The sequence below is a fragment of the Hemiscyllium ocellatum genome, chromosome 21 (assembly GCF_020745735.1).
Source record: "Hemiscyllium ocellatum isolate sHemOce1 chromosome 21, sHemOce1.pat.X.cur, whole genome shotgun sequence".
NCBI classification, from domain to species: domain Eukaryota; kingdom Metazoa; phylum Chordata; class Chondrichthyes; order Orectolobiformes; family Hemiscylliidae; genus Hemiscyllium; species Hemiscyllium ocellatum.
This window is the reverse complement of record NC_083421.1, coordinates 17,872,213-17,885,758: the sequence shown is the minus strand read 5'-3', so window position 1 is coordinate 17,885,758 and position 13,546 is coordinate 17,872,213. Positions and strand designations below refer to the sequence as shown.

At 46.1% G+C, this 13,546-nt stretch overlaps 1 protein-coding gene across 1 annotated transcript in view; it reads right to left on the bottom strand.

Annotated features, from left to right (window-relative positions):
* The window catches only part of LOC132825777 (rab-like protein 6), a 126,267-nt gene that overhangs the window by 71,224 nt on the left and 41,497 nt on the right, over positions 1-13,546 (bottom strand). Inside the window, exons 5-6 of the mRNA XM_060841243.1 lie at positions 6,606-6,697; positions 3,877-4,017 (exon numbers count right to left, since the gene is read on the bottom strand). Of these exons, the coding sequence (XP_060697226.1) occupies positions 3,877-4,017; positions 6,606-6,697 (233 nt within the window). The remainder of the gene's footprint in view (positions 1-3,876; positions 4,018-6,605; positions 6,698-13,546) is intronic.

Genomic DNA, 13,546 nt, shown 5'->3' with positions numbered 1-13,546 from the left:
CCTCGGATTACAACAGGATTTGGACCAGATGGGCCATGGGCTGAGAAGTGGCAGATGGAGTTTAGTCTAGATAAATGTGAGGTGCTGCATTTTGGGAAAGCAAATCTTAGCAGGACTTGTACACTTAATGGTAAGGTCCTAGGGAGTGTTGATAAACAAGGAGACCTTGAAGTGCAGGTTCATAGCTCCTTGAAAGTGGAGTCGCAGGTAGATAGGATAGTGAAGGAGGCATTTGGTATGCTTTCCTTTATTGGTCAGAGTATTGAGTAAGAGTTGGGAGGTCATGTTGCGGCTGTACAGGACATTGGTTAGGCCACTATTGGATTATTGCATGCAATTCTGGTCTCCTTCCTATCGGAAAGATGTTGTGAAACTTGAAAGGGTTTAATAAAGATTTACAAGGATGTTGCCAAGGTTGGAGGATTTGAGCTACAGGGAGAGGCTGAATAGGCTGGGGATGTTTTTCCTGGAGCGTCGGAGGTTGATGGTGACCTTAAAGAGGTTTACAAAGTTATGAGGAGCATGGATTGGGTAAATAGGCAAATTCTTTTCCCTGGGGTCAGGGAGTCCAGAACTAGGGGGCATAGGTTTAGGGTGAGAGGGTAAAGATATAAGAGAGATCGAAGAGGCAACTTGTCCACGCAGAGGGTGGTACGTCTATGGAATGAGCTGCCAGAGGATGTGGTGGAGGCTGGTACAATTACAACATTTAGAAGGCATTTGGATGGGTATATGAATAGGAAGGGTTTGGAGGGATATGGGTCGTGTGCTGGCAGGTGGGACTAGATTGGGTTGGCATGGACAGGTTGGACCAAAAGGTCTGTTTCCATGCTGTACACTATAGCCAATAAGTATTTTGTTTTCTCATTGTCATGAGTCTTCCATGAGAGAGAGAGACTGAGGTTGATGGAAATGAGCATTTCCTGTAAAGAGTAACATTGTGCAATGCCAACCCGACTGCTGCTCCAACCCTTCTCATGCGTCTGCTCCTCACAGGTGTGAAAATCCTGAGACTGCGGTTAAAGCCATCACTACTACCAAGTGGAGCACCACATACAGAGTTCGAGCTTTGCAGGATGACAACTCTACTAATCAAATCAGTGATAGCTACCTGGAATACAGATAGCGCTATCCATTTTTTTTAAAACAGGGCATAGCTCTGGACTGGCTCTGACAATACTAAAAATCTGACCGTGACTAGTGAACATTAGCTCTGACATTCAATTCTTAATTACACATGATGTCATTGGGACATGCACACAGGCAAACAGGGCCTTAGCCTGGGCCCCTGCATGCACAAATCAGCTCCCAGCTTTGATGGAGTTGCACTTTGGGAACACACAGCCCATTATTCTGATGCTCTCCTGACTAGCCTCCCATCCTTTGTTGTGTAACCACCACCTCATTTGGAATTTGCTGCCATATTCTGACTTGTGCTAAATTCGCTCTCTCCTCAGCAGTGTGTGCTGACCTGCACTGGCTCCCAGGCTTCCAACTCCTTAAGCATAAACCAATCCAGTTTTGTGTTCAAAGTTATTCATGGCCATCCAACTTCACATTTCTGTAACCTCTTCCTAAAATTGTACCCCCACACACTCAAATTCTCCATTCTTTTCACCTCATAGGCCTCCCAAACCTCCAAATTTAACTTCCTTCCCAACAATACTGTAGTTTTCATTGTTTCATAGTAATAGAAGGTGGTGGTTATATGGCCCATCGAGCCTGCTCCACCCATTAGGATCATGGCTGATCAATCCAGTGCCTCAGCTCCTTCTTACCTGTATGACCCCCATATCCCTGAATCCCCCTACCATGCAAAAACCTGGATGGAATCCATTTCCTAATCGGTTTCACTTCTCTCCCTGTCAAAGCTAGGCCCTTGGTCAGCCTTGCACATTGCCTTTCAGGATGCAGGAGAGGAATAAGGCCACTTCGCCACTCAATGCTGCTCTGTGATTCAGTGAGGTTAGGGCTGACCTGCTGCTACCTCCATATTCCCACCTTTGAGTTGCCAGGTAACACTTTGAGATTTGGTCTGAATGCATTCAAGGCTCTGCAAGCATCAGCCAAGTAAGGTTGCTGGGGCTTCAGGATGTGAACACAAACTCCTGGCTGACATTTCAGTGCAGTACAGAAGGAGCCAGTCTTTTGACCAAGATCCCTTGTTTTTAATCACGTGAATGTAGAAGATCGTCTGGCACTAATTCATTGAACAGCAGTGAGATTCCCCACCTTGTGCTCTGGCCAATATTTATCCCTCAGCCAGCCTGCAAATTGACTGCTGACATTCTTACACTGCAGCAGTAACTGCATTTCCAAATGCTTCATTAGCTACAAAGAGCTTTCGATTAGATTCCCTGCAGTGTGGAAACAGGCCCTTTGGCCCAACAAGTCCACACCAACCCAGTCATACCCATTTCCCTCTGACTAATGCACCTAACACCACGGGCAATTTAGCGTAGCCAATTCACCTGACCTGCACATCTTTGGACTGTGGGAGGAAACCCACGCAGACACAGAGAGAACGTGCAAACTCCACACAGTCAGACGCCACAGGCTGGAGTCGAACCTGGGTCTCTGGCGCTGTGAGGCTAACCACTGAACCACCGTGCCACTTAGCTCCTTTCACAACTTCATGTCATCCTAAGTAAAACCAAGGTTTTCCTCTTTTATTGCTGAAAACAGACATTTTCTCAAAGTTTTTAGTCTTAAACTCAAAAGAACAATTTACAAAAAACAAATCTGGGGAAAACCAACTTTTATACTGCACTTATACAGGGAAAATACTTGGAGGTCATTTCAGCATATTGCTCCTTCTGAGATCCAGCACAGACACAATTTACCGAGTGCCAATCCCCAAACTTCCCCCTTACATATTCTCCCTTTACAGCTCCCTCTTAAAATCTTTGATTGAACTTGCCTCGACCACAACCTCAGGCAGTGTATTCCAGATCCTAACCACAGGTGTGAAGACGTTAATCATGTCAGTATTACTTCCTACCTAAAGTCTATGCCCTCTGGTTCTCAATTCTAGGCCATCTTCAGTTTTGTGCATGAACAAGGAGGAACTACTTTTACACCGTGAATGGTAATGAGTCGGGATTTGCTGCCCATATGGATGGTGGAAGCAGACATAACTTCAAAAGGGAAAAGAAGATGGGCATCTGGAGGAAATAATGCAACAGTCCTGTATCAATGTGCAAACTAATTCCACTGCCTGACTCCATCCCTCACTGCCCCTGCATCAAACTGTTCCCACAGGGAAGGGCTGATGCATCATAATGTCACGAGCTAAGTAATCTAGAACACCAGTCTACATGCTTGGGGACATGGGCTTGAATTCCAGCATGGCAGATGGCGAAGTTTAATTCCATATTTTTACTGTATTTGAACACTAACCTGATGACAACCATGTAACCACTATCAATTGCTGTAAAAATCCCACCTGGTTCACTAAACTCCTTTAGGGAAGGAAGTCTACTGTCCTTACCCAGTCTGACTGATATATGACTCCAGACTCTCAGCAATGAGGTTGACTCTCAACTGTCCTCTAGGCATATAGGGATGGTCAATAAATGCTGGCCTCATCTGTGACACACACACAACGCACGAACAAATAAACTCTATTGATCCCCTGAATCGATTGCAAATTAATCCCACTGCCCCGTTCTCTCCACACAGCCCTTAATCAAACTAATCCTCCTGCCCTATGTCAATCTCAAACTAGTCCCACTCATGCAGAGAGATAAGTTTTGAAGGGATTGGGTACACAGCATAGACTTGTTAAAGGTCTTTTCCAATTCAGTTTGTCAGCCAAACTTCGATCTCCATTCTCATGTTTTCACCAACAGACTGATCACTCAGGTGCTTCCATACCTGTTGATGCTCTTTATGAAGTCCCTGACATCGTCAGGCAGGATGACCCGATGCTCTCCCATGTCACGATGGTTCCCAAGCACACAGACTGGAATGTGGTCTGGCACTTTCGGGAGTTCTTTCATGATATAACTGAACGTCCTGCAGAAAGGAGGAAGGGAATTAATCAACAACCTTCTCCCTCCTGATTGAGTTGGTCCTGCCTTCATATCAGTGTTGTTATTACATTGCTGCTCTAGTAATCCAGAGAGAGCAAATCCAAAATTAAATAAAAAGTCACAGCAGTAAAAACAATAATGAAGCATGCAAATTTTCAACATAATCAACTGCTTAATCAATGTTTCAACAAGGATGGCAAAGTCACATTTGCCAATCATAGTGCAAAGAGACCGGCTCCATGCTGGAAGGAAGATCTCAGAAAACTATCCATACACTAACCAAAACTGGAGGGAACATGTAAAATAAATTACATGAAGCATGCATCCTTAACGACGAGGCTGGGGACTTTCTACACATTAACACATCACAAGAACCAAAACTAGTCAACTGTACAAGTTATATAACATGAATATAACATGAATATAACATGATCAAAAGCAGTCAAGGGTTCTAGCAGATCCAGAAGTGGAACTGTCAACATACAACTTCAGGGAGTGGCCAGATTTGGATCTCCAATTCACCCTTAACCTCAAGGACCATGTGCTCGAGGTGGCAGGTTACACACTCAGAGTTGGCCAATGGGGGCAGGTGAAGTGTGAGAGCTCTGGGTGAGAGGTGTAGTGGGAGAGGTGAAGGGTGTGAGCTCTGGGTGAGAGGGGTGGTGGGAGAGGTGAAGGGTGTGAGCTCTGGGTGAGAGGTGTAGTGGGAGAGGTGAAGGGTGTGAGCTCGGGGTGAGAGGTGTAGTGGGAGAGGTGAAGGGTGTGAGCTCTGGGTGAGAGGGGTGGTGGGAGAGGTGAAGGGTGTGAGCTCTGGGTGAGAGGGGTGGTGGGAGAGGTGAAGGGTGTGAGCTCGGGGTGAGAGGTGTAGTGGGAGAGGTGAAGGGTGTGAGCTCTGGGTGAGAGGGGTGGTGGGAGAGGTGAAGGGTGTGAGCTCTGGGTGAGAGGGGTGGTGGGAGAGGTGAAGGGTGTGAGCTCGGGGTGAGAGGGGTGGTGGGAGAGGTGAAGGGTGTGAGCTCGGGGTGAGAGGGGGGGTGAGAGGGGTGGTGGGAGAGGTGAAGGGTGTGAGCTCTGGGTGAGAGGGGTGGTGGGAGAGGTGAAGGGTGTGAGCTCTGGGTGAGAGGGGTGGTGGGAGAGGTGAAGGGTGTGAGCTCTGGGTGAGAGGGGTGGTGGGAGAGGTGAAGGGTGTGAGCTCGGGGTGAGAGGGGTGGTGGGAGAGGTGAAGGGTGTGAGCTCTGGGTGAGAGGGGTGGTGGGAGAGGTGAAGGGTGTGAGCTCTGGGTGAGAGGGGTGGTGGGAGAGGTGAAGGGTGTGAGCTCTGGGTGAGAGGGGTGGTGGGAGAGGTGAAGGGTGTGAGCTCGGGGTGAGAGGGGTGGTGGGAGAGGTGAAGGGTGTGAGCTCTGGGTGAGAGGGGTGGTGGGAGAGGTGAAGGGTGTGAGCTCGGGGTGAGAGGGGTGGTGGGAGAGGCGAAGGGTGTGAGCTCGGGGTGAGAGGGGTGGAGGGAGAGGCGAAGGGTGTGAGCTCTGGGTGAGAGGTGAAGGGTGTGAGCTCGGGGTGAGAGGGGTGGTGGGAGAGGCGAAGGGTGTGAGCTCGGGGTGAGAGGGGTGGTGGGAGAGGCGAAGGGTGTGAGCTCTGGGTGAGAGGGGTGGTGGGAGAGGTGAAGGGTGTGAGCTCGGGGTGAGAGGGGTGGAGGGAGAGGTGAAGGGTGTGAGCTCGGGGTGAGAGGGGTGGTGGGAGAGGTGAAGGGTGTGAGCTCGGGGTGGTGGGAGAGGTGAAGGCTGCACATGCAGTGTGTCTGCAGTCACAGCACTGTGATCAGTCACGAGCAAGGTCGCTGACTGACTGTTCCAGACTCATCCTCAAACCACCTAAATACTGATTCCATATACTCCACGAGATCTGGTCTCCCACCTAGCGGAAGGATGTGGTGAAACCTGAAAGGGTTCAGAAAAGACTTACAAGGATGTTGCCAGGATTGGACGATTTGAGATTTAGGGACGGGCTGGGGCTGTTTTCCCTGGAGCATCGGAGGCTGAGGGGTGACCTTATAGAGGTTTATAAAATCATTCGGGGCATGAATAGGGTAAACAGACGAAGTTTATTCCCAGGGGTGGGGGAGTCCAAAACTAGGCTTAGGCTGAGAGGTAATAAAGTTTAAAATGGACCTAAGTGGCAAGGTTTTCACACAGAGGGTGGTACGTGTAGCATGAACTGCCGGAGGAAGTGGTGGAGGCTGGTACAATTGCAACATTTAAAAGGCATCTGGATGGGTATATGAATAGGAAGGGTTTGGAGGGATATGGGCCAAGTGCTGGCAAATGGGACTAGATTAAGTTAGGATATCTGGTCAGTATGAACAAATTGGGTTTATATCTGTGCTGTGCAGCTCTATGACTCTGTAACATCAAAACAGGGTTCCGCATAAGGCTACTTTTGGTTGACAAATTTAATACAGCAAACTTGGTTTAAATTAAATGTCGGAACATCAGAGGGTGTCAAATCTGAAGCAATGGGTTTTACATTCACAAGACTCACATGGGATGGACACCTATTATGAATACTAAGAAATGCTTACCACTGCTTGGTGATGTCAAACATCATGATCACGCCATTACAGTTCTTGTAGACATCGAGGAACTCTGCATCCAGAGCCAGTTCTGCATCCGACTACCAACAGAGCACAACATGGAAGATTAGATAACAATTATCGATATTATTGGGCACAGTGAGCCAAGTTTGCATTCAAAATGAAAGTTATATCCTTAGTCAGGCCCAATCTAGTGGAATTAACTCTTCAATTCTGGGCACCAATGTTCCTTCATGAGGTACTGGCATGTAGTGTCTACAATGCAGATCTACCAGAGAGTGATACCGGTGCTAACAGGGTGAAATGATGATGATGGACTAAGCACCTGTAGTTTGTACTACTTAAATAAATCATACTGAAGTCTTATGATTCAAGGATTTTCCTCAGATGACAGTATCACTAACTCGGGTACATACCCTTTGAATTCAAGCCAAGCCACTCGGTCATGATATCAAGTCGTCCTTTTTCACCAGGAGTGGAAATCTGCAACTCTCATACTCTCTCCCACAAAATCTTGGAGATTCTGGGGATTTCAACTGAATCTTTAGTAATTGATGGATTTTTGTTGGGTAAGTTGATCAAAGGGTATATAACCAGGATGGAAGGATAAAGATGAAGCGCTGATTATTCTGGTCTCACTGAATCCTAGAGCTGCTTCTGTTTAACAGCAACTGCAAGAAGGGTCCATTAGCAAAGCAGCACATTGGACACACTTGCAGGATTAGAAAATGGCAGCTCAGAATGACCGTTGAGCAAAATAGCAGCTCCTGTTAGCAATCATTTCATGATGCACAAGATGCAGGAGCAAACAACAGAACAACAATGCATTTCCTAGTGGCTATTTTTACTGAGCCAGTTTGAGTTACACACAGTGGCCCCTTTCAGAGAGTGATTAAACACCAAAAATAAATTAGTCGCAACCTGCAAACCCATATCATTCCTCAGCAGCAATCCCACTGGCCTCATCGCACTATTTTACAAACAAGAGGGGAAGCAGAAATCTATTTTTACAGTTTAACAAACGCCTTATATGCAAACTAGTTAACAAATAAAGGTGTGAGAATGAGTGGAACTTGGGCGCTTGCATGCAGAAAAATGGCAGAAGGGGTGAAAAATATAGTTAATAAAGCATACAGCTACCAAGGCATTATTAACAGAGACAGAAACTACAAGCGCTAAGTGTTTTTTAAAAAAATGCCTTGATGGGAACTGGGCGCCGCTGGCAGGGCCCGTCTGTAGTTGCCCATGAAGATGGCAGTGCGCTGCCTTCTTGAATTGCTGCAGTCCTTGCAGTCTAGGAACACCCACAGTGCTGTTAGGGAGGGAGTGCTAGGACTTATAGAGAGGTACAGCACAGAAACAGACCCTTCGGTCCAACCCATCCATGCCGACCAGATATCCCAACCCAATCTAGTCCCACCTGCCAGCACCCGGCCCATATCCTTCCAAACCCTTCCTATTCATATACCCATCCAAATGACTTTTAAATGTTGCAATTGTCCTGGCCTTCATCACTTCCTCTGGCAGCTCATTCCACACACGTACCACCCTCTGCATGAAAACGTTGCCCCTTAGGTCTCTTTTATATCTTTACTCTCTCACCCTAAACTTATGCCTTCTAGTTCTGGATTCCCTAACCCCAGGGAAAAGACTTTGCCTATTTATCCTACCCATGCTCCTCATAATTTTGAAAACCTCTTTAAGGTCACCCCTCAGCCTCCGACACTCCAGGGAAAACAACCCCAGCCTATTCAGTCTCTCCCTATAGCTCAAATTCTCCAACCCTGGCAACATCCTTATAAATCTTTACTGAACCCTTTCAAGTTTCACAACATCTTTCCGATAGGAAGGAGACCAGAATTGCACGCAATATTCCAACAGTGGCCGAACCAATGTCCTGCATACCAAACGCCTTCTTCACTATCCTATCCACCTGCGACTCCACTTTCAAGGAGCTATGAACCTGCGCGCCAAGGTCTCTATATTCCCTAGGGCTTTACCATTAATATGTATGTCCTGCTAAGATATGCTTTCCCAAAGTGCAGCACCTCGCATTTATCTAAACTAAACTCCATCTGCCACTTCGCAGCCTGTTGGCCCATCTGATCAAGATCCCATTGTAATCTGAGGTAACTCTCTTTGCTGTCCACTACACCTCCAATTTTGGTGTCATCTGCAAACTTACTAACTGTACCTCTTATGTTCACATCCAAATCATTTATATAAATGACAAAGAGTAGTGGACCCAGCACCGATCCTTGTGGCACTCTATTGGTCACAGGCCTCCAGTCTGAAAAACAACCCTCCTCTCCCACCCTATCTTCTACTTTGAGCCAGTTCTGTATCCAATTGGCTAGTTATCCCTGTATTCCATGAGATCTAACCTTGCTAATCAGTCTCCCATGGGGAACCTTGTTGAACGCCTTACTGAAGTCCATATAGATCACATCTTCAGGAACAACATATTCCTGGGTCCGTACGGTGATGTCAAACTTATAGAAAGCACTAGAGTCTCGTGTCCACTCTGGATGCCACATTTTAGGAAGGTTGTGAATAAACGGGAGAGGATGCAAAAATAGTTTCGGAGAATGATCTCAGGGATGAGGAGCTTCCGCTCTAACCTCTCTACTCTATTGTCCTCGCTGTTTTCCTTGGAGAAAGCTGAAAGGACAAGTGACTGAGGGGATTTGGACACAAGATGGAGGAACTGCTTTCATTTGGAAAAGAATTTAAAGGAAAGCAAAAGTGATGAGAACATCCCCTCCCCCCAGTGAGCAGCTAGCATCTAGAACACACTGCCTCAGAAGGTGCAGGGGTCAGGTTCAGTTCAGACATTGTTTGAAAAGGAAATATTTACAGAGTTACAGGCAGAAAGCAGGGCACCAGCGCGAAGTCAAATACTCATTTGGAGGGCTGGCACAGACATATTGGCCTTCCTATGCACTACAACAATTTGGTGGTTGTGGTTCAATGATTGCCATCAGGAAACTGGCTCAAAAGAAAGTGCAAGTAAGTTCTCAGAGCCAAACCAGGGTTTGCAGTGTGCCAGCTTCTTTTTCAGTGCAGATTGCAGGGTAAATGCTCAGAACCAGGCATACATGCCTTCGTGCCCAGCGCCTGAAACTACCGCAGCCCCAGAGGACCTCGGGCTGCTCTGTCTTCAGATCAAGGTGATCGGTTGTGAGAGCTTAATCTGAGGATCATCATGCCTGAAAGCTAAGGGCAAGGTTGAGAAGGCAGGGCCATTTATGGGTGACCAACGTGGTATGGCAACTTAACCCAAACTGTTGGCATCACTCCATCACAAATCCAACATCTAGCTAACTCAGACAATCAACCTAGTAAACCAACTGGCATGAGATGTTTATCCAGTTCTCAGAGCTATGTCTTTGTTTCCCCGTGGTCAGACTGATGCTCAATATGACAGGCTATATTTTTCATGGAGCCTGGTGCTGCTCTAATTCTACCACTTGGAGAAGGCCGAATAACTATGTAGAAACGGTTGCAGAGAGACTCCATGAAAACTTGATCAATCCTTTTTTTTTAAACCAGCCATATTGCAAAGTTGTCCCTTTTGCTGATAATTAGTCAAGGACTGTATCAGAGAACACATGAATGAAAAGACCCAACCTTTAGGTTACTATCGCAAATCTAATAAACAAGTGCTTGGACGGGGTATTGTAAGTTCTACACACAGTTCCTAAACTAAAAGAGACACAGGAATATTCAGTACAGGAGGCAGTCATTTGTTGCTGGTGCTAGGTCTAGGCCACTCATGGACAATATTACATAATCCAATTGCATAGATTTCTCCATGACACATCTATGTGCTGTTCCTACAAAATGCTGGTCAAGCTGAATATGCCAAACAAGAGACTTGGGTTCCATCATCTTGTTCAACCACATGACTGTACAAAAGTAAGGATCAGGAAAGGGTCACCGAGTCCACTGAGCTTGCTCCACTGTTCAAGGGAATCATGGCTAATTCTCATTTTGAAAAGGTGACCCCCCATTCTATGTTTAAGCAAGACAGAACATCCTCTTCAGATCTACACTGCTCAGTACAGGCAAATTCAAGCTCGAGGTTTATAATATGTAAGGCTGTACCAAAGCTCATTCCTTGAAGGTAGTTTCTAATAACCTATTCAGAGATGTGTTTTTACTCACCTCTCAGGCAGGTATGACTTGAAAACAGACCTCTTAGTTCAGAGGTAGGGACACTACTTCTACTACTAACAGGAGCTCCTAGTTCATCTCTTTGGCTGGGCCAGCATATATTGCCCATCCCTAACTGCCCTGTAGGTGGTGGTGGTGAGCTGCCTTCTTGAATACCTGCAGCCCTGTGTGTGTGGATATCCACAATGCTGTAAGGGAGGGAGTTTCAACATTTGTGATGACCCATCCACACTGAAGGAGTGACAATATATTCCCAAGTCAGGATGAAGAGTGGCTCACAGAGAAACTGGCAGATGGTAAATACTGCCCTTGTCCTTCTAGATGGCAATGATCTCAGATTTGGAAGGTGCAGTCAAGGTGCCTTCAGGGAGTTGCTGCACTGCAAGTCTGTTGATGATATACAGTGCTCTTACTGTGCTTCACTGGCTAAGGGAATGAATCGTGAGAGTGGTGAATAGAATGCAATTAACTGGGCTGCTTCGTCCTGGGTAGTATCAAGATCTGTTGGAGCTGCATCATCAAGACAAAAGTTATGAACTTGCCTGGCTTGTATGAGCCGTATCAGAAGAACCAAGAGATAGCATGTTCAAGACAGCAACGGACGAAAATCTTGGTCCATCCATTCAATCTGAGCCAAAGTTCAAATGATTACAAAATGTTGTGGAATTTTCCCATCACTACTGAATGTTGGATCTAGTTTTAGGCAGATTTTTAGTTAGCAAGGGAATCAAGGGTTTTTGGGGAAAAAGTATGAATGCGGAGTTGAGGATTATCAGGCTAGTCATGATCTCACTGAATGGCTGAGCAGACTTAATGGGCTGAATGGCTTACGTTTATGGCCAAAGTTTAAGTGGTCAGTCTGTGTTATGAAGGAGATCCTGATATCAAGCTTTTTTTTTGTTGCATTTACAAGTTTGATTCTTACTTTAAATGCAACATAAAACCAAAACATGTTTCCAACAAAGACGACCACTTAGCCTGTTGTCTCTGTACTGACTCTCTAAATTCACCTCAAGCCAGTCTTCTCCCTTAAACCTACATCTATCTCCTTTTCAGGTATTATTCCAGTTCTCATCTGCAAGTCTCAACTGGCCACGCCTCAGGCATTACCTTCTAGATCCCAACCAGGCAGTGAGTGAAGGTTTCTAATGATGTTATTGCCTCTTTTGCCAATTAGTTTAAAATCTGCACCCTCTGATTCTTGATCTTTTCACCAACGGGAACAGTTTCTCTCTCTCTCTCTCTTCAGTGCCCTTCCAGATCCCTGACAATTCTGAGCACCTCAACAAAACTCAGTTTTCTCTTCTTCACATAAAACAGTTCCAGCTTCTCCAAGTGATCCACATCACTGAAACCCCCTCAGCCTTGCAACTGTTTGCATGAATATTGTCCTCATTCTCGCCTGCGTCACCTGCTTCCTGTTTTGCTCATTATTTCAAGCTATTTGGGTTATGAGCATGGAGTTCAACTTTGATGTGGAGGTGCCGGTGTTGGACTGGGATGGACAAAGTTAGTAATCTCACAGCACCAGGTTATAGTCCAACAGGTTTATTTGGAAGCACTAGCTTTCAGAATGCTGCTTCTTCATCAGGTGGTTGTGAAGCAGGGTTATAAAACACAGAATTTATAGCAAAAGATTAGTGTCATGCAATTGAAATGATATATCGACCAAATCTAGATTGCTGTTAAGTCTTTCATCTTTTAGAATGGGTTGCAGGTTTCAGTTCATTATTATGCAAATCCCAGAACTTCCTTTAAGTCACGTTCTCAAGATAAACTTAAAGTTTTATTAAAAAAATGACATCTTAGCTCAATGCATTAAAGGTGTGAGGTTAGATTCGGTCTGTATCCCAATCTTGAGTCAGACTGGTTCTATTTCCACAGTAGGAATTTATAAAATGTTACATGGATTGACTGCCTACAGATTGTGTGTTTTTTGAACAAAGTAGAATGTATCTGCAATTACAATTCAGCAAATTCAAATTCACCCCATCAACTGGAGTGTATATCCATGTATGTGAGAGCGTGCATGAGAACAGATACATGTGCTTGCTTGGTAGAGTCTCAGCGTGAGTCTGACAGAGTATAAGCCTGTGAGGGAGAGAATGTGGGGGATGCATGTGAGAGTCTGAGGGACAGTGTGTGTATGAGGGTGCGAGAGCGAGAGTGAGTATATAGTGTGGCAGGGGTCACCTGTAGTGTGACATGAACTCAAGGTTGAGTATATCCTCATGTGTACTGAACTTGGCTATCAACCTCTGCTCGGCCACTCTGCATTAGATTCCAACAAGTCCACACCGACCTTCTGAAGAATAACTCACCCAGACCCATTCCCCGATCCGATATCCATGTTGACACTGACAGGTCTTGCAGTGGTTGCCAAGACAGGGTAGTAATGCTGTTGTGGCCGATGTTATCCTGAAGCCTGGGCAGTTTGTTGCAGACAGTGGTCTGTTTAAGGTTTGGTGGTTGTTTAAAGGCGAGAATTGGGGAGGCCGGAGGGAAGGTTTTGGCGAGGTGCTCATTCTTATCGATAATGTGTTGCAGGCTGCGAAGACCATGGTGTAGTCTCTCCACTCCCGGAAGTGCTGGGCATCGAAGGGTACGCTATCGGTTGCATCCTGTGTCTGCCTCCTGAGAAGGTCATTGCGGTTTCTTGCTGTGGCACGTCGGAATTGGCAAATTGACCACAACATTTACACCTTGACAAACAGTTCTTCATCCAGACACACGGAACAGCCATGGGGACCAAA